The 21,994-nt window shown below is 38.0% G+C and overlaps 2 protein-coding genes across 3 annotated transcripts in view; one reads left to right on the top strand and one right to left on the bottom strand.

The window, feature by feature from the left end:
- The window catches only part of LOC114648993 (uncharacterized), a 33,148-nt gene extending 15,664 nt beyond the window's left edge, over positions 1-17,484 (top strand). For both annotated transcript variants that reach the window (XM_028798379.2, XM_028798378.2), the window contains exons 3-6: positions 1,764-2,026; positions 5,063-5,521; positions 12,949-13,245; positions 14,732-17,484. In XM_028798379.2, the coding sequence (XP_028654212.1) occupies positions 1,764-2,026; positions 5,063-5,521; positions 12,949-13,245; positions 14,732-15,250 (1,538 nt within the window). In that variant the 3' untranslated portion in view covers positions 15,251-17,484. The remainder of the gene's footprint in view (positions 1-1,763; positions 2,027-5,062; positions 5,522-12,948; positions 13,246-14,731) is intronic.
- capgb (capping protein (actin filament), gelsolin-like b) overlaps positions 16,830-21,994 on the bottom strand; it is a 38,833-nt gene continuing 33,668 nt past the window's right edge. The window contains exons 6-9 of the mRNA XM_028798380.2: positions 21,195-21,281; positions 20,349-20,481; positions 17,839-17,930; positions 16,830-17,201 (exon numbers count right to left, since the gene is read on the bottom strand). Coding sequence (XP_028654213.2) covers positions 17,136-17,201; positions 17,839-17,930; positions 20,349-20,481; positions 21,195-21,281 — 378 coding nt within the window. The 3' untranslated portion in view covers positions 16,830-17,135. The remainder of the gene's footprint in view (positions 17,202-17,838; positions 17,931-20,348; positions 20,482-21,194; positions 21,282-21,994) is intronic.

The following is a 21,994-nucleotide window of genomic DNA, read 5'->3' as shown; positions in this document are numbered from 1 at the left end:
CAACCCCCAAGTTTTTACCTTCACGCTGGAGGGCCTACGTGCAGGGATGGATGCAGATTAACGTCATACCCAAGACAGGTATGGCAGAGGCTGCAGAAATATTTCCAAGCAGTACATCTCCATGCACAGTTAATTGAGATCTCCTGTCTTTTGACCTGAATTGCAAAGGCATATAAATTTCTCAAGCTACATCTTACATTATAGGGATGAGGCTGCCAAAGCCTTTCCCTGAAGAATTGGGGCAAGGCAGGAAGCATCATTCCATTATGGGGCATGCTCCCCTGTACTCACACATACCCGTCCATCAGTCTGCATAACATATGCACTTGTTTGGATTATATGAGAATATAGAGAAAGGATGTGAGGGTATGCTGAAGCACATGCAAACTTCACATTGTTCACTAATCTACCCAAATTTTTTTGAAAGCATTGGTTAAAAATCAATCCCTGAAGCTGTGACCAAGCAGCACTGAGGCTTATGCCATCATGCTGCTCTAAATTAATGCATATCAAAGCATAATTGATACCCAACTCTTACCTATGCCACATTAGTGGTGAAAGAACAGAAGGCAAGATACCAACACAAACTGTAACTTCCGTGAGACAGAAACAGATTTGTGAAGCATTAACAAAATAAAAAATAAACATTATTGAAAGGACAAACACCGAACCGGTAACCAGATTGACTTGAATTACATTGTACTCATGAACATAGCATCTTTTACTGTGTTTGACACTATATACATACAATGCAAGTTTGTTATACGTATACAAATGTACTGTATACATCAGCAAAGCATCAAACACTTTGATAAGTATCACATGCTTGATGGCGTACTGTACCCAGCAAAGTGGAAAGACAACAGCATGCGATGTGTGCTGCACCACTTTCACAAAGAAATGGTGGATTGTGTGCATCAAGGTAAATTTGAAAAACATTCAGGGTTATGAATAAAACAGATATGATGGTAATTAAATTAATGACTTATTTAAACAAATCCATGATCCAAAAGGTAAATCCAAAAAGTGAGGCAGATGCAAGGAACAGTAATAAGGAAACAGGTAGAAATGGAGAACAAATCCCAAAAGAGTCATGAAACAGACAAGAGGTCAAATACTGATGATCCTGCCAAAGAACAAATCACTGGACTGAGTTCAAAGTCCAAAATAAGCAAAGCAAGGTCAAAAAAGACTAAACTCTCCTGTCTAGTTCTGAGTGTAACCACTCTTTGATAAACATAGACACTATCTTGCACTATTATCCAGATTTAATCACTTTGTTCTAAAGTATTGAAAATTCAAGAGTCATCATAACATCCCTCATTTCTAACTTAGGAGTGAGAGGCAAGAGTCCAACTAAATGCACTGCATGATCATATTGATATAAACATTGGAAACGTTTATCAATAAAAGCCTCTCTGAATTTGTTAAAATGGACCAATGAAGTTGTTTGAATGAATGATACAAGTTTACTAAGAATGGATCTTTCAAGAGAAACAGGACCTGTACGTCTTTGAAAGTTATCATGTTAATTAGCCCAGATTGGTCACCATCTTATCACATAATGAGTCAAATGTGAACTGCAACAATTTCTCTCATCCACATGGTTAATATTGCCAAATATTTTAATTAAGTTTAAATATGTTGTTAATATGTATGTATATATAGTGGACTGTGGGGTAAAAAATACTGGTAAATCTGATCTTCTCACTCTCCTCCTTATATTTGTCATTTTTTGGTATATGTTTATGATTATCTTACAGAAACTTCTCCAAATCTTGGGGATCTGGTCCTGGCTGCTGAACTAATGGAACTGGTCAGTGAAACAGTGCGAGGGGTGCAGATGGGAGTCTGGTTCAGGCATGGTTTTGAGAATGACCATGCCAGCTACCCACTACCTCCTGATCCAATTGCTCTGAGTGGTCTTGTCCAAAACTTGGCAAAAAAATTGCATAAGCAGGAAGAGGCCCTGTGCAACCTTCAGGCAGTGCTGGAGAACAAAGAAAAGCAATTTAAACAGAGCAAGGTATGTCCAGCTTCAGCTGCATAGGTGGAAGAAGCAGGAGCCATGTGAGGCAATGGCATTAGAAGTAATTCGCTACTCAGACTACTATTAAGACAACCTAAGTAAGTACTAAAAAAGATTTCTCCAGGCAGTGGTATAAAGATTTTTCTTCAGTTGTGCATCATCATACAGATATTTTTGCAGCAAATCAAAATTGATGTCTGTAGGAAGATTGCACACAAATAATATGGATTCATGCTGAACTAATCCTTCTAATAAGCATGTGTTTAACCAAAAAATACAGTTCAGAATTGGCAAGATTTGTAAGCTCAGAAATGTTATGTAGTATACACATGTACCTCTGTTATCAGATTCTTTCAGTCTTATTTGCTCAAGTTGTTTTATTACTGCTCCAAGAAAGAAACTGCCAGAAGTATCATTGCAAGGTGGTTTTATATAATTTAGTTTACCTGGAGCTTTCCATTTACACTACTAGAATCAGGTAGGAAAGCAGTTAATTCTCAGTTTTTTTATTAAGCGATAACTCCTTTTAATGGAGTTGGGGGATACTTTTTTATTATTTTCCTTGCTAACAGCAGATCTTGTAGTGCATGGGTTATGTGTAGGTGAATTGGGTTGAGAGTGAGGGTAACTTGATGTTTTAGGGGAGGTTGGTTGCACATGACTGTGTTTAAAATATAGCCCTGAGGTTTGGTTCTAATCATTGAAAATATTATGCAATTGGGAGTTTAAATATGAGTCAGAACAATGAGAAATAACATTTTATTCAGTGGCTTTTCTAGTTATAACACTGATATCAGAAAATATATATTTAAATTATTTTGCACTACTATACAGTCAGTTTCTGAGGTATACAGTATCATAGGTACTGAAGTTGCTAATTTAAAAATACATATTGCCAACCTTACAACTTTCAAGGACTTCAAAACTCCTGTTTTCTAGTAGATCTCCTCATCATTCACCATAGTGTTAATATATTTAGATTTTCTTCAAGCTCAAGGAAATGTTTCCAAGATCAGTTTCAGTTGGTACTGACACCTCTTTTTGTACATGCACAAATAGTAGTTTGCTAGTATAGTGGCTAAGGTATTAGATTTTAAATCTTAAAGTTGCTGGTTTAGTTCTAGCCTCTGATTCATTACATGACAAGTCACTTAACCTGCCTGAGCTCCAACTATAAAAAATAAATACATATAAACAACAGTACTACGTCACACTTAAGATATTGTTACACTACTGAAAGGTACTATATAAAGTTAAAGGTTGTCTATTGGTTTAACATACATGTTTGAGATTTTAATAACAGATGCAATAAATATGTTATTAATCCTTGCCAAATATGTAAAGATGTAAACCAAAACAGTTAGGTTTAATTTATTCATTTTTTAATTTTTAGTAATGCAAGAGATAGCCAGCATTGACCAAATACATTTAAAATCTAAATGTTTTTTAGTCATAAACATCTGTATCTTCAGGAAAGCTCATTTGAATGTACTATGGCATAGTAAACAACTTAAAAAATACTAAAATGCTCTTTCCTTAACTATTTACATTCAGCAGTATTTGACTGAAGTTGGCTACCTCTAGATATAATAATGATTACATTTATATAGTGCTTTTCTCACTACTCAAATCGCTTTATAGACAGAGGGCAACCACTTCAGCCACCACCAATGTGTAGGACCCACCTGAATGATACCAGTACACTCACCACACATTAGCTGTTAAGTGATGAAGGGCTGAAAGAGAGAGAGAGAGAGACAGTTAGAGACAGGGGATGATTAGGTGACCAGAGCAGACGATGTCAGTTTAGCCAGGACATCGGGGTACACCCTACTCTTTTCAAAAGATGCCCAGGGATCTTTAATGACCACAGAAAGTCAAGACCTAGATTTTACATCACATTTGAAAGATGGTGCCATATTTACAGCACAGTGTCCCTGTCACTGCACTGGGCATTAGGATACACTTACAGACCACAGCACACACTGCTAGCCTCACCAACACCTCTAACAGCATCAACCCTAGCTTTTCCTAGATAGTTTCCCATTCAAGTATTGACCAGGCCCAAACATGTTTAGCTTCAGGTAGATGTCCTGTTCTGAAGTGCAGGTGATATAACTGAATGCCAGTTATACTCAAGTTCACTGCACTGTCCACAGTCTTCCTGAATTTACAATGTTTAACATATTTTAAATCAATATCTTGTGTTTGTCTTGCTATTACTATCACAGATGTATAGATAGATAGATAGATAGATAGATAGATACTTTATTAATCCCAAGGGGAAATTCACATACTCCAGCAGCAGCATACTGATAAAGAAACAATATTAAATTAAAGAGTGATAAAAAAATGCAGGTAAAGAAGACAATAACTTTGTATGATGTTAACGTTTACCCCCCCCGGGTGGATTTGAAGAGTCGCATAGTGTGGGGGAGGAACGATCTCCTCAGTCTGTCAGTGGAGCAGGACATTAACAGCAGTCTGTCGCTGAAGCTGCTCCTCTTTCTGGAGATACTGTTCAGTGGATGAAGTGGATTCTCCATGATTGACAGGAACCTGCTCAGCGCCCATCGCTCTGCCACAGATGTCAAACTGTCCAGCTCCATGCCTACAATAGAGCTGCCTTCCTCACGAGTTTGTCCAGGCGTGAGGCGTCCCTCTTCTTAGTGCTGCCTCCCCAGCACACCACTGCATAGAAGAGGGCATTCACCACAACCGTCTGATAGAACATCTGCAGCATCTTATTACAGATGTTGAAGGACGCCAGCCTTCTATATTTACACACAGCATGTTAAGATATATGTATTTGAGATTTCTATACATTACATGTATAGGGCAGTTGAAGTTATTTAGTTTAATTACTTGAGTAAAATACCCTTTGGAAAAAGCAGTATAAAAATTGATGAATGGAAATAAGTTAAACTTAATTTAGCCAAGGACTGCTTTTAAATTTGTTTTCTGCTTTTGTTGTCATTTTTTTAAACATGTTTCTCATCTGTGACTTTCTTTTTTTGCATGTCTTATATAAAGGATAAATTGGAGTGGGAGCTCCAGACTCTTACAACAGCCCGTGAAACTCGGATTGATGCTCTTGAGAATGAGGTTGCGAGGCTGGTCTTGGAGAACTCACTGGCTTATCGGGAACTGAGGAAGGCCCAGGAAGAGGCAGCCTCTAGTGCGGATTCAGTGCTGCAGCTTGGCACTCAGCTACAGGAAAAGCGCTTCCATGCACGCAGCACGATCATTTCAGCTCAGGTCCTTCGCAAAGACCCCAAATGGCTGAGATTCTATACTGGATTTGAGAGCTATGAGAAATTTTTTGCTTTCCTGAGGTTCTTAAAAAATGGTGATGGAAGTGGGCTGTGCTACAGGAGGGAAACTGAGAGTGAAGCGGGTGAAGCATCTGATGGAGAAGAGGAGGAGTTTGAAGACATGGATAAAGAGTCTGAAGAAATTGATATCTTCAGTGATGAGTATATGGCGAAGCTGGTATGTAAACTGAAAATACCTAAAGTTGTGTTTAAACTATAGTTATCCCTAATCAGAAGACAATTAAGTTTTTACAGGTTGAGCATCCCTAGTCTGAAATGCTTGGGACCCAGAAGTATTTTGAATATTTTATATTTAATTTAAATATTTTTGGAATATTTGCATATGCAGAATGAGATATCTCGGAGATGGAACCCAAGTCCAATCATGACATGTGTTTATGTTTTGTATACTCTTTATACACATAGCCTGAAGGTAATTTTATACAATTTTTTTAATAATGTTGTGCATGAAACAAAGTTTGTGCACAAATATCATCAACAGGATATGTGATTATCTGTTAAGCAACAGCAACAACAGCAGGCTATCAGTCTCCACCTATGATACTGTGTTTTGATTAAACTGTTACTGAACTCGGTGAGTAAGCAAAAACACAGTGTTAATGCACTTGTTAATGCACCTGTGATAATGGTTGATAATAGACTGTGCCAAAAGACTGTCAGGGCCTGTGTTCCCTCTATGCTGAGAGCCCACAGCACTTTTGAATTGAAGTGCCATGCAGCTGTTATTGTGCCTTTGACCAACTGGTAATGCACCCTGGGCTTCCAAAACAACACTGGGAACACCTCTCCCCCAAACCCTCCAACCACTCCAGCCCAGTTATTGTCATTCATGTGTTGATGTGTCACTTGAACCTCAAAGGGGGAATTGAAGAAATACATTGTAAATATTAAGTACTACCTCATGTATTAATCAAATCAGCTCAGCAGAAAAAAAATTGGAGGGAACAGAGACCCACAGGGGCAAGTGAGGTCAAGTATGGCATGTTATAGTGGTAGTGTCCTGTCAGTGCTCAAAAAGTTTCAAATTATGGCCCACTTTGGATTTTGAAATTTTAGATTAGAGATGCTCTGCCTTTATTACAAAATATATTCCACTATATATATATATATATATATATATATATATATATATATATATATACTGTGTGTATATATATATATAATATACAAGTGCTGGTCATAAAATTAGAATATCATGACAAAATTGATTTATTTCAGTAATTCCATTCAAAAAGTGAAACTTGTATATTAGATTCATTCATTACACACAGACTGATGTATTTCAAATGTTTATTTCTTTTAATGTTGATGATTATAACTGACAACTAATGAAAGTCCCAAATTCAGTATCTCGGAAAATTAGAATATCAATTAAGACCAATGCAAAAAAAGGATTTTTAGAAACGTTGGCCAACTGAAAGGTATGAACATGAAAAGTATGAGCATGTACAGCACTCAATATTTAGTTGGGGCTCCTTTGGCCTGGATTACTGCAGCAATGTGGCGTGGCATGGAGTCGATCAGTCTGTGGCACTGCTCAGGTGTTATGAGAGCCCATGTTGCTCTGATAGTGGCCTTCAGCTCTTCTGAATTGTTGGGTGTGGCGTATTGCATCTTCCTCGTCACAATACCCCATAGATTTTCTATGGGGTTAAGGTCAGGCGAGTTTGCTGGCCAATCAAGAACAGGGATACCATGGTCCTTAAACCAGGTACTGGTAGCTTTGGCACTGTGTGCAGGTGCCAGGTCCTGTTGGAAAATGAAATCTGCATCTCCATAAAGTTCGTCAGCAGCAGGAAGCATGAAGTGCTGTAAAACTTCCTGGTAGACAGCTGTGTTGACCTTGGACCTCAGAAAACACAATGGACGAACACCAGCAGATGACGTGGCATCCCAAACCATCACTGACTGTGGAAACTTTACACTGGACCTCACGCAACGTGGATTCTGTGCCTCTCTTCTCTTCCTCCAGACTCTGGGACCTTGATTTCCAAAGGAAATGCAAAATTTACTTTCATCAGAGAACATAACTTTGGACCACTCAGCAGCAGTCCAGTCCTTTTTGTCTTTAGCCCAGGTGAGACGCTTCTGACGCTGTCTCTTGTTCAAGAGTGGCTTGACACAAGGAATGCGACAGCTGAAACCCATGTCTTGCATACGTCTGTGCGTGGTGGATCTTGAAGCACTGACTCCAGCTGCAGTCCACTCTTTGTGAATCTCCCCCACATTTTTGAATGGGTTTTGTTTCACAATCCTCTCCAGAGTGCGGTTATCCCTATTGCTTGTACACTTTTTTTTCTACCACATCTTGTCCTTCCCTTCGCCTCTCTATTAATGTGCTTGGACACAGAGCTCTGTGAACAGCCAGCCTCTTTAGCAATGACCTTTTGTGTCTTGCCCTCCTTGTGCAAGGTGTCAATGGTAGTCTTTTGGACAAATGTCAATTCAGCAGTCTTCCCTATGATTGTGTAGCCTACAGAACTAGACTGAGAGACCATTTAAAGGCTTTTGCAGGTGTTTTGAGTTAATTAGCTGATTAGAGTGTGGCACCAGGTGTCTTCAATATTGAACCTTTTCACAATATTCTAATTTTCCGAGATACTGAATTTGGGACTTTCATTAGTTGTCAGTTATAATCATCAACATTAAAAGAAATAAACATTTGAAATACATCAGTCTGTGTGTAATGAATGAATCTAATATACAAGTTTCACTTTTTGAATGGAATTACTGAAATAAATCAACTTTGTCATGATATTCTAATTTTATGACCAGCACGTGTGTGTGTGTGTGTGTGTGTGTGTGTGTGTGTGTGTGTGTGTGTGTGTGTGTATGTATATATATATATATATATAATATAAATTCCATTTTTATTTTGGTAATTGTTCTTTCTTTTGAGATCTGTAGTGCTTGATCCATCTATATTAGCGATGTTAAGTACCAAATCCCAACCCTCTTCTAACCCAACAGACAGATGTGGCAGATTGAGTATATCTGGCTTTTCAATCCTTTTAATTACACCTGCTTAAGTAGAATAGCTAAATAGTAAGTAACTCACCCTCATTTATTACACAAAGGCTTCTCCAATGATTTCTCTTCATTATTGTGAAAAATATACAGTGGGTTTAAGATCCGGTGATGGTATACTATCAGTTTTGCCATGTAAAATATAACATTTTGAGAATGTGTTCAAAACCCAATGTAACTGCTTAGAAATTTGTTGAGGAAGACCCCCACCCCTCACACACACTCGGGGGGCCTTTGTATTACAGAAAACCCCTTACAGCCAGTGGAGCTAAAGGTGAACTCCTTTTTGGTACTGTACAGTGGCCAGTTGGGCCTTCTAACTCTCTCTGTCATGGCACTATTTTTCTCTGCTCAAAATTCACTCAGATTGATCAATAGCCCATTCCCTACCCCTCCTCAGCTGGTGGTCCTCCCAAAGACAGTAATAATAATTAATTCATGTATTACATTTTATATAGTGCTTTTCTAACCTACTCAAAACGCTTTACATGGACAATGAAGAGCTACTTCAACCACCACCAATGTGTTGCCTCCACCTGGATGATGAAAGCAGCCATTCTTGCGCCAGTATGCTCACCATGCATTAGCTATTAGGTGGTAAAGGGGTGAGAGAGGCTTTTAACTAATTAGAGACAGGGGATGATTTAGGGGCCTGAATGACTATGACTGTGGTGAGCAATCTAGCCAGGACATTTGTAAAAAAAAAAAAAAAAAACATTCTTTTTGCAAGATGCTTAGGGTCATTTTATGACCACAGAAAGTCAGGACCTTAGTTTTAGATCTCATCCAAAGGACAGTGCCATTTTTATAGCATGTATAGCATTTTGGGTCATTGGGATTCAACAACAGACCACAGGGTAAACACAATGTTGGCCACATAAACACCTCTTCAAGCAGCAACTCAGGGTTTTTCCAGATGATCTCCCATTCACGTACCGACTGGGGCCCAAACATGTTTATCTCCAGTTGGATTGCCTGTTCTAAGTAGCAGCAGGACTCAAACCCAGGGGCCAATGGAATACAGTAAAACCCTTTCAGCCAGGAGAACAAAAGGAGAATGCCATCTGCCCCATTGGCCAGTTGAACTTCTAACTGCAAGGAATACCGCTTACATAGCAGGACTCCTCTTGTGATTCTATTAAATATATGAAAGCTGTATCGGTCCCAAATGTAGATACAATGCCATTAACATGTAATTTCTCCCATCCTGATTGTTTCTATTATTTAATTTTTTTGACAGTTGAATGTATTTGTCTTCTGTCAAAATTTAATATGCGGTCAAAGCCATCTGATTGAACATATAATACATTTTAATTAAATGAATAAGTTATTGAATAACAGTTGTGCTCTGTGTGGGAAAAAAAGTAATTGCCCCTTAGATAAATTAAGTTAAAGGAATAATTAGAGTCGGTTGGTTGTACACAATTACGCCTGTTGAAATTTGTTTGTTTAGATAAAACAGTTTAAAGCATTCCACAGTTTACACTGTAACAATACTGTCAAGAGACTATTACCCAGCAATTAAGAAATCATTTACACAAACAAGCGTTGTCTGACAGTTTTCTAGGTTGATAGCATTAACACACGAACAGTGCAACTGAGGTGAGAGTAGGCAGAGATTTCTGAACAGTGAGCAAGAGATCCATAATCACTAGCTACAAAATCTTAGACCATACCACAGAGAAATGTCAGAGTCGCATGCAAAGCAGCAACAGTCAGTTACCACAATTTTACCATTTTGGAAAGCAGCATATACATCTGTGCTTTCCTCTCGCCACAGTTGCTCAAATATGCGGTTCACTTTGCTGTTATACAAAAAATGCTGTGAAGCAGGTGACACATGGCTGCATTTTGTGGTAGTTGGGGTTAACAGATAGTTTCCTTTTATAGATTAGATAGAGAGAAGCTCACTAATTTAAGTCTCTTCAGCTGGGATACTTTCTAAATGTTGTATTGGCATTCTACTTCAGTTTTATTTTGTGACCTGGCAAACCCCCCTTATTTCCAGTATCGAATGTCCCTAATTCTTCCTTTGTTTTTACTTCCTTTATAGAGCTTTACATAAGAACTTGAAAAATTTTACAAGCAAGACAAGACCAATCAGTACATCAGCTTGTTTCAGTAGCGTGTTGCCATGTACAGTATGCTGTTATGTCCTTCTCATCAAGCACATGATTTGGTAGATTGTTGCAAATTCCTTTGTTTCATTGTAGGAAGATTTATAGGCTTCTGCTTTTAAAAGAACTTCCCATTAACTTCCACTGGTTTCCTCAACTAAATGACTCACTATCACATGGAAATAATTCTGGTGAGTCAAAGTTATAAATAGTTACAAATCTGGGACTAAAAATGTAATGAGTAGCACACAGAAGATACTACTTTTTTTCTTATTACAGTACATTTTTAATGAGAACAATTGAACCTCAGCTACAAATAATCCCTTTCACAGAGTCATTAAAAAGAAAAAAAAAAGTCCAGAAACACTGATTCAGGTCATCATCACATACAGTACATGTATGTTTTGAGTGTTCAAGCAAGCAGTCTGTTTGCATGGCATCAACGCTAATTTAGATGACCTTTTTCACCCAATTTTGGAAGATGTGCTTGGCATTCAGATGAGCATAATTTTTTTCAAAGGTTAAATAACTGTTTTTATTGGTGGAAATGCCTGGAATATTTTGACATTTGTTGTATTAGTAGTGTATTTTATTTTTATGTATAAACTGGAAATGTTACGATTGCATATCCAAAAACAAGGAAAATCTGACATCTTTAGAAGTGTGTCGTTGGTGGCACAGTGCATTAACCTCCTTAGTGTTATCTCGAGTGTGACTCAGAAAGGAATTCTATGTTAGTACGGTTATGTCTGAGTCAGACTTGGGGTGAGTGTAATGACCTGCTTTATGGTGTTGCGTCCAAATAACTCTTGGGACAGTGTTCAGCTATCATATAGTGAATGAATTTCATCCTGCAAATAATCATGAATATTTATAAATAATCAGCCACTTTATAATAACTCATTAATATTCATGAGTAGGCCAGCTGTTTCAACGATAAACACACAATGACAAATGAAAGGCCATAAAGCATTAAAGCATAATAAATAGAACAAATTCAAACTGAATCATTGATCGAATCAAGCAGTAGCGGTGACAATGTAAATCTATCATCAGACGTTGACATGATGCATATGATACTGTACGACTGAACTGTTATAATATGCCTGGTGACGTTGGTTGTGTGAAATTTCACCATCATACAACAGTAGCTGTATGGCAAAAAAGGCAAAATTATTGTGTTTAAGTGCAAGGGTAAGAAATATGTTCGCGCCCTAAGCACTATTCGCAGTACTGGCACTGTCAATGTTCATATAAGAGGTAATGTGATAGCCTACAATAACACAGTTGGGCACTAATATTCTACCTTCTCATGTGCCAGCAACAAAAATCGAGCTGTTTGTTAGTGACTGTTTCAAAACATGTTACACAAAATCTATACTAAATCTACATCAGTACAGCTGTGGGCACTAGACACACCTTTCCTACTTTAATTACGTTGACATATTGTTATTTACATATTTCTGTTACATTTAATAACATTTGTTTTTGTTAAAAAAGTTCAATTTTTGGCTATAATTTCTCTGATATAAACATAATGCTAAGGTGGTTAAAGATTGTCCTATAATAAAATGGTAAAGGGTTTGAATTCAGATATTGCTTGTGGGCTGGTTTAGCCACAAGTGCAGGTTCAGGGAGTAATAATAATAATAATAATAAATTTGCAGTGCCTTTATACTTCTGAAGAACATACTCTTTCCACCAGTACCTGCTTCTTGAAATAAAACATCCTATAAATCATCCTGTTAAGAACTATATACATATCCAAACTCTAAGAAGAATACTAAAGAGATGGAATGCATTCCAGAATGGAAATTTAAAGCAATTGAAATGCTAAACCACAAATGAAGCTTGGACAAACTATAACATAAACATTCTTTTTGGAAGAGTAGATCCCTTATTTTAAGGTATTTGTCATTAATGGTTATATAATATACTGGGTATCTTTCAAAATGGCAGGTTGTTTCTCGATGTCCTTGGGAAATTGTTCTCCTTGGCCTGTTCATTATGGCTCCCTAATCATCCACAGTCCCTGATTGGTTAACTGTGTCTTTCACTCCTTCACCACCAGAATAGCTAACATGTGGTGAGCATACTGGCGCAAGAATGGCTGCTGTTGCTTCATCCAGGTCGACGGTACACATTGATGGTGGTTGAAGAAGTTCCCCTCTTTCTATGTAAAGCGCTTTGAGCAGGTTCAAAAAACACTATGTAAATGAAATTATTATCATCACATAGTGAATTATTTATTTTATATATCATAACCATGTAATATAGACATCAGTAAATGTAAATTTTGATCTTTGAATTTTCTTAATTGTACAGATTTCTCAATGCTGCCAGTTTTCAAAATTAGGACAAAAGGTGAACAAATGTGCTGGTTTTTTTTGGCTTTGTAACTAACAAATCAAACATAACATTTACATCTCTTTTATTCTAGGAGCCAATTTCACACTCAGTAGCACAGCAAACACAAGAAGACACAAATTCCAATGCATCACTGGGACTTCCAAAATCCCAAGAAGATACCACTATACGAGGGATGATTCTTAACCGAAAAAGTGTTGGTGGTGCACCCAATCTACTTTGTCCTGAAGACCAGCTCTTGCTTGTCTTGATGAGGCTTCGGCTTGGTCTTCTGCTCCAGGACCTCGCCTTTCGGTTCAGAGTGGCAGAGTCAACCGCATCACGGATCTGGGTTCACTGGATCAACCTTTTACAGGAACGACTACAACAGGTAAGCTACTGTTTGAAGCACTTCTGATTATTATTATTTTTTCTTTTATTTTTTAACACATTAGAAAGATTTAGATGCATCTTTGGTTTTCTGTGTGAAGAAACACTTCCTAACGTTTTTGCGAAATTTACCCTTAATAAGTTTCCAACTGTGTCCCCATGTTCTTGATGAACTCATTTTAAAGTAACAGTCTCATTCCATTGTACTAATTGCCTTCATAATTTTAAACACTTTGGTATACTGTATTAATCCCCAAGGGGAAATTCTCTTTTTCGCATATCCCAACTTAATCAGAATTTTAGGGGCAGAGCACAGGGTCAGTTATTTGTACAGGGCTCCTGGAGCAATTGCAGGTTAAGGGCCTCGGTCAAGGGTCCAATGGAGTAGCATTCCTTCTGACACTGCTGGAATTTGAACCAGCAACCTTCAAGTTACCAGCCCAGATTCTTTAGCCACAGAGTCACTGCTTCTATCATGTCTCCTATTAATCTCCTTTTGCTTAAACTGAAAAGGCTCAGCTCTTTTAATCTTTCTTTATAACTCATCTTCCACATTCCTGGAATCAGCCTAATCATTCTTCTCTGGGCTTTTTATGTCTGTTTTGTCACTTGGAGGCCAAAAATGCACACAGTACTCCAGATGAGACCTCACCAGTATGTTGTAAAGCTTCTGCATAACCTCCTTGGACTTGTACTCTGCACATTGTGCTTTATAACCTAACATTCTGTTAGCCTTCTTATTGACTTCTGAACACTGTCTTGGTAGCAAAAGTAGTCATCGTCCTTTAATATCCACGTTAAGACAGAAGTGTTTGGAATTTTTAGAAAACAAAAAGGTACTTGTTTAAATGACATGTGCTAATATCCTCATTAAAAGTTAGACAAGGTTGCATGTGTTATCTTGATCCCTCTCTATGGTGCCTTTACTTGCAGTTTCTATTTATTTACCCAACTTTACCAGTTTGCAAGATCTTGTCTACTTTGTCTCAGTAACTGGGGGTGATTTAGTGTGGTGCTGGTTGTAAAAAGCAGATCCACTAGTTTCTCTAAGAAAGAAGGCAACAGAAAAGGCATACACAGATATCAAACAAGTATGTATACTCCAGTCAGATAAGTTAATATATTAAATTATTTATTTCCCATTAAAAAGATCTTTCCAAATTACATTATTTTCTTTATACAGCATTTTTTCTAAGATGACATTTCATTACCCACATGCATAATAGCATAGAGTAGCTGAAGAATGCCACTTCCTTTTCTTCCTCTTCTTCTTTTCCCACTTCTATGTGGAGTCGATGTTTTATACATTCCAAGTCAAGTCAAGGTAAGTAAACCTCTCAACAAGGTTTTTTTTATACATTCCGGTGTGATTTTTTTTACAGTTGCATCCATTTCCTGATGCCAATCCCCCCCATTTATCCGCGCTTATGATAGGCTCCAAAAAGAGTGCAAAATTGTATCTATTAACATGTGTTTTTGTGTTTCAGATTCCAGTGAAGTGTACCTCACGTTATGTTGATTCCTTCCAACCAAAATATACTTCTCTGCTGGCAGATGGACAAACTCTTATAGTCATGGAATGTGCTGACCTGCTTTTTGACGTTCCCACGAAAGAACGTCATCGGACTGCAGGGTCGGGTGTGGGGTCTACGTCTTTCTCCCAGCCATACCGAGCTCTGTCTTCTAAAAGGGGTTGCATGGTGGCATCTCCCTTAGGGTACCTTGGCTTTGCCAGTGACTTGCGTTTGGACAAGTGGAAGGCTACGGTAGAGGTCAATACAAAACTTGCCCTACCACCCTTTCTGGACCGTGTCCCTCCAGAATCGGCAATACAGCAAGGACTGTGCCGAGAAGTCCTTAGTGTGCGCAGTCTGACGGACAAAGTGCTTATGTTTCGCTTTCTACGCTGTGTACATCCCATTAGTTCTGCTGCCTTGCTGGACCGTGCATGGGAAGTGTGCTGCTACCTAGCCTGTCTGCTGCATGAGCCCATGGGCCTAAAATAGAAAGAGTGAGCCTAATGGAAACTATATAGCTTGAGTCTCACCCAATCAGCTTGATTTTATCACACATCAGGATGGTTCCTGTTGTTGTGGCTAAAGCTTTCACTGGGAAAGTGAATAAAAAAAGAAGCCTGGCCAGAAGAGGATGAGAGAGATGAAACTCCATGGTTCCCTATTAACTGCAGTTTTATTAGGCTGAGGTTTACAGTTTTGTTTAGAGAAATAAACCAAGCGTTATGGACAACAATGCAAGGAGGAAGCAGGGTTAATTGGTGAATATTGATGAGTTTCAGTGTAAATGCTAACAGTGATCATAATGAGTTGTGTGAATTGAGCATTGAGATCTGTAAAATTAGTGCAAGCAGGCAGTGGTTATGTTATGTTCGCCTCTTTATCTGGACAGTATGCTGTATAATCACATGGCTTGGCTTTTTAGGGCTTCTGGTAATGAACTTGAGGTTAAGGCTGACTTGGTTAACAAAGACTGTGGTTTCTGTACAACTGCGTTTGAATAGGTAGATGGGTGTCAACTGTGGCTATATAAGTACATCCGTCCATCCATCCATCTATAGAACGGCATGTACAACTTGTAGATTTTGTCAGATATAAATGGGTTTAACAAAAAAAAAAACACAATTTACAGTTAGAGGCAAACTTTCATAACTTCTGAGTACTTCGGGGTAGTTAGTTGAGCAGCAAATATGATGCAGTTGCTATTTTTATCTAGCTTTGCTAATAGGAAATGATTGAGAATGATACCTTAAAGTATGTGATATCAATCGCCAGCTCTTAAAAACGTTGCTTCTCCCTCACACACCACACAAATCTTATCTGCAGGCATTGCTGTTCAGCTCATTTTGAAGGGCTGATCTGTGTTCATGTATAACCACATCAAAAATAACTTGCTGTAAAGGCATTAAAATATGGTATCTTTGTGTATCCAAAATTGTGCTCATACACACCAACACAGATTAAATATTATTTACATGCATAAGTTGTATACACATTATGTTCATGTTTTTCTAATAATCTGCAGATGTGTATCTGTAAATCTTATCTAAATCCCATTGTCTAAAAGAAGAGCAGCTGACCCAGCCTGTAATGTTCTTCTGCACAAATATGGAGCACAGCAATATTCTGAAATCCTAAAGTGTAAGGGATTTAGCCATATCCGCCATTTTCCTGATTATTAACATGAAAGGAGCACCAGTGATTCCCCATCTTTCAGCAAAAAGAGAAAAGCAATGCTAAAGTCACTGTCGGAGCTCAAATAGTTTTGTATTGTTTTGATTGCAGTTTTGAGCATTTGTAAAATTATTAGATTCATAAATTGATTTGGTTGTCAAGTCTAAATAAATAAACAAACAAGTTTTCATAACCTGTATGAGAGGAGTTTAGTGAGTGAGCCAGATCCCAATTTAGTGTGGCCTACTAAAATAAAGAGATTCTATTTGAGATTAAAATCGAGCTTGTGACCTAGACATTTTGTTGAGCAATGCTCTTCTTATGTATGATGCGATCACCCATATTTACCTGCTTTTTGCGATTTCAAAAAAACAGCAGAAACATTACATTGGTTAAAAAATATTGTTTTATTCCAAGTAGTAAAATTCTACTAGTCAACTGAATATTTTATCTCTTACTTGAGAGAAGTTTCCATTGACTTTTGAAGCAATGTTTCTTTGATCGCTACAATGTATATATTTATGCATAACAACTTTTTGTTGACATTAATTAAGCAAATACTTTCAGAACCCCATTTCTGGATAAAGTGACCATTTGTCCAGTTTTCTCAGAGTAACAGCATTGCCAGATCCTTAACTTTGCAATGAGCAGACTGTCAGCCTTTTGTCTCCTTTTTTTCCGTCTGGGGGTGGCCTGTCAATGCTTAGTTCCAGACTTTAAAGAACTGTTTGAACATGACTGTTTCTTTGCCTTGGGGGATGATCTCCACCTTGAGAACAAGAAAAGAACATTTTTTCTTAACTTTGATTATGCTACAGGTTGCTAAGACTACAGGAGTTAGTCACTCATCCAGATGAATTTTATATTTAAGTTCTTCTCTTTTAACAATAATATCACTAACAATCGCTGCACAGTAAGTGATGCAAAAGGCTCCGCTATAATTGTGGAAGCCAAGTAAGGTCACCAAGATGGGCGCAAATTGAGCCAACTGAGGTGGACAATAAATGCATCACAGTTGTACTAGTTGATGATCATTCTTTGGGATGTACATTTTGTATGGGGAGACATTGTCTATTTGCAGATTAAGAGAGGTCACATTTCTAAGGTGAAAATAAACTTAAATCATTAGGTAGGAAATAGCATTCACTATTGTGAAGATTTAGTTTTAACAAGTTTGCCAGAATGGTGGCATCTAGGTACTGTATATAAAGGTCTGCAAGGAAAACACTGGCTTCTTATGTCACGGGTGGCTGTATTGTACAAGCATGGGTATAAGTGCTTGCTTTGCTTCTTGTATATTTTACAAATATTTTCATAAGTGTAATGCCCCACCTTCCTCCCAAATCTTATATTGGGCTCCCATTGCTTCGTTTCCGGTAACTTGTGGGAAATGTGGAGTCACTCACCCGAGTTTTCTGTTTAGAGTAGTTCATCTTCTGGATGAAGTCATCTGCCACTTTCAAAGCTGCTCCTTTCTCATCTGCATTGGCACCGGTCCCTTTAATGATAATTTGGAGACATTGTTAGCTTGTGTTGAAAAATGACATAAAACAATACCCTTCAAAGGAGAACTGTTAACTTTAATGAGGGAGTTAGCTTCATCAGCCTTAATTTTATTAAGATAATCTTTTCATGCTTAGTTTCTTTTTCCATCAGACATTTAACCTCAAGCCTTTTGATATGTACTACATCAAAACATTATGTGAATATGAAAGCAGCTTTGCTGTGACAATGGCCAAAAGCAAATAAAACACTGATTGCTTTATTCTGGTATCATGCACAGGGGTTGTTTGTTGTATGCCACCATTGGCTCTGTAGGCCGAGGCTGTTAGGGTACATGTCAGTTACACACATGAAGCACTCTAGTTTTCTTCTGTTATAAAGGTCGATGCACGTAGCTGTTGCTAATTCTTTCTACGGGACCAGCCAACCCGCTTGAGCTTGGTGATACTAATTATTTAGGTTTGATTGAATTATTTTCCTTAATTAGACTTCTAATTGGCCAATTCGGGTTCAGTCATGGTAGCAAGCTTTTTCAAGAAATTTAAGAGAGTTTCATTAACTGCATCATTCAAATTGTACTATGTTTCCCCCTTTCAGGTATCTTATGTAAATTTGTGAGGTGGCAATAAATCTTTAAGGGCTACTTTGGAAACAAAGCAGAGTGTGCAGCCTTCTAAGAGTTAACTTAAGGACTCATGGTTTCTATTTCTTAGTTCATTTTAAAATGCCATGCATAAAGCAAATTAAGCAAAGACAGAAAATGTTGTTGTTACGAGAGATCTGCACAGGCAGATACTGTCAGTACAGGAAGAGAAGGTTAAAAGCTGAACTGGCTTTCAAAAATACAATATAAATGAATGTATAGGTGGACCTATACAGCAATAAGATTATTGTTCTGTACAGTTAAAGTATACTGAGTAGTTGCTTTAGTAAAAACAAGATATACTGTATAAGGATCTCTGGAAAGTCCAATGAGGATCTACCAGGTGTGATGGAGTCGGTGGAGATAAAGGAGAACTGTTTCGCGTGATGTATTAAACATGTACGTAAGAGAAGCACAAAAAGCAGTTTTATGCTTGTTAAGAGTAGGCGTATAAAAAAATATGGAGCCAGTTAACCCATGATGTGGTGCAAAGTCATGAGCTGGGAGGTTTTAAGCTATGGCTGCATTCAGTTTGAGACTCATGTGGAGAATCATTAACTAATAAGTGGACTTTATGGCCTGTTCCTACATAACGATATTTATTTCTCCAACCTTGTCTCAGATGTTACCCATAATGTACATGGGACGGGTAACAGATCTTTGGTTTGGGGATGCAGTTTTGTTATTTAAAAAAAAAAAAAAAAAGTTTTGTATTTCTGATAATAAAATAGTTTTTTTTCTGTACGATGAGTTGAAATGGGAAATGATTCAGGTTTTTAATAAGTTGTAATGTATTTTGGGCCCTGTGTTTTGAATACAGAACATAACATTCTCATAGCCACGGAGTTCAACTGAGCGTCGGAGGGGTGCCAGAGCTTATCCCAGTGGCACTGAGCACAGGACAAGAGTCGTCCATAACAAGGCTCATTTATACACACAGACTTACATAGAGCCATTCAGGGAATCATTATCTAAACCTATTTTACATCTTTGGAAATGTGTGTGAAAAACCTGCTATAGATATGATGAGGGTGTGCAAACTCCACACCGCCAGCAACCAGTCATGAGATTCAACCCCAGGATGTTTGATGTTTGCTCCGTGAGGCAGCAGCACTTGACTACTGTGCCACGCTATGTATTTTTCTGCGAAGTATTTTTTTCATCTAATTGTTTAATTAAAAGGTAGACAAAAATAAATTAGAAAAACAATGTGTGCCAGCTTCACTGACAAATGACAAATCTAGCCAGTGTTTTGTGTCACCAGTAAGGGAGGCAGTTAGGCCAATGCTAGTAAGTGAGTGTTAAGAGCGGTGAAACTCGGCTCCCATGCTTTTTACATAGTTGTGTTTTTTACCATAGCTCAAGAGAGTCACAATGGAAAGCACAGTTACGTATCATACCAACATGAATTAATCATAAAGATATCAGTCTGTTAACCCATGTGTTCCATTATAATGTTCTGGAGACAGAGGGCTTTCTTTGTAAAACTAGGCACAAGGTGGGACTGCTGTTTCTTGACATAACTACATTTTCTTCATTGTGTATCTTAAAGCAAAATGTAATGCTTTCTTACACAACTGCATGCACAGGGGGCAGGTATAATGTAGGATGCTTTTGAACCTCACTAAAGATGCTTTGAATCCCAGTACTGTACAAAGGCAACAAACCAAAGAATCAAAATATTGGGATAAATGAATTTTTGAATTGACAAATGTCCCCCTTATTATTATATCTATATTCAGGTATATTAAGAATTCCACCGCCTCTTACCTTTCCACACGTAAATCTTTCCATTAGCACCATTGTCCAGAACAAAGCAGTCATCATTGGCAAGAAGACCTTTATCAAATGGGCTTTTATTTGAAACTGGAGTCAGCTTCATGGTGCCTGTGGCATCAGAAACCTACAATAGAGAAATAGAGTTCATAAGTTTTTAAATAGCCGTCTTATCCAACCATCTGTTGTCAGACCCATTTAATCCAATTCACGTGCATGGATGGGGGCAAAGGCCATTCTTGGCTTACAAGATCATCATGGGGTCCAGTTAAGTGTCAAGTTTTGTGTCATAAGATCATCTTTTAAAAAAAAATACTTTTGTGTTAGAATTACATCCAAAGTGTAGCTTGTTATATTCTTCATCATACGAGAACAATTCTCTCCCATCGGTTCCACCCATTAAGAACTAAACCTGTATGAGGCACCAGTCCTTCACAAAAGTCCATTACTATTAATTTTTTTGCTGCATTTTGGCCATTGTTATATGTTGCAACCTTTATGTGTAAGACCAGTGCTGCCAAGAGCAAAAGAGGCTTCATTCCTGTATGCCATGAAGGCCGTGAGGAGTACTAAAAGCCAAAGTTAGGGTTTGTATTTAAGCAATGAAAGAGAAATGTAAAGTTGAGCTGGTGGATCTCATTTGGTTTTTTCACCAGAATAGTTCCTGGTGAAGGCACAGAAACATGCAGTGTGCTTGCCTTCCATTAATGGAGAGTTTTACCAGAATGGTGATGTAGGCAAGTTAGCTTGATGATCTGGCCACTTCTGAATGCCTTTTCTGTTAATGAATTTTACAGTTCCACAGGCTGCTTGCTGTAGTCTATCATTAGAAGTCTTTACCTTGTACAGAGCACCGACATTGGAGGCGTCGGCTTGAATATCTTCCTCTGGTGAACCTTCCTTCAGTTCAGGCTTTGATCCAAGGACCTAACAATTAACAATGAAAAAATGGGTGTCTAGAAATGGATAATCTGCAGATATTTGAAAGGATGTTTATCCATGCTTTGTCCAAGTTTACCTTTTTCCAGTTGCAATCTGGAATTGGCCCAGTATAAAGCAGTAATTTATGGCAAAGCAGAGTCTTGCTCACTCAAACTTTTACCAATTTTGAATTGGCAGTGTAGCAATGTGTGTTTGGACTAAAGAAAGAGCTTGTAGACCTATGTAAAAGATTAAATGTCACTGGCTGGTGGTACTGTACAAGAACAAACTCTTGATGATGTGCCATTTACAGTCACTTAATCAGACAGGGACCACTTGTGTCACCTTTTAGATTTGGAAGGAATGCTGAATTACCAAAAAAAAAAAAAAAAGGAGAACATGCAGACTCCACAAGTGACTGGGCTGGGATTTGAACCAATTATGCTGGGACAAAACTCAAAAGTTTAAAAGTTATGACCTATTCACAAAATTTTAAAAAATGTATATTCTGCTAACTGTCGGTAGATGAACCGCACACATGGACACTGCATATCAAAACGTTTTAGTCATTCAGACATAAGTGCACCATATGGCAGTGATGAGCACCGTGTTGTCATATGTTTGTTGGTGGGCTGGCACCTTGAGGTGTCTCTCAAATGTTACCACGCTTTGCTGTGATGACAACGACAACTACCACATGCACGTGTTCGTGAGTGCCT

The sequence above is a fragment of the Erpetoichthys calabaricus genome, chromosome 3 (genome assembly GCF_900747795.2).
Source record: "Erpetoichthys calabaricus chromosome 3, fErpCal1.3, whole genome shotgun sequence".
Classification (NCBI taxonomy): Eukaryota; Metazoa; Chordata; class Cladistia; order Polypteriformes; family Polypteridae; genus Erpetoichthys; species Erpetoichthys calabaricus.
This window is presented reverse-complemented; position numbering and strand designations above follow the sequence as displayed.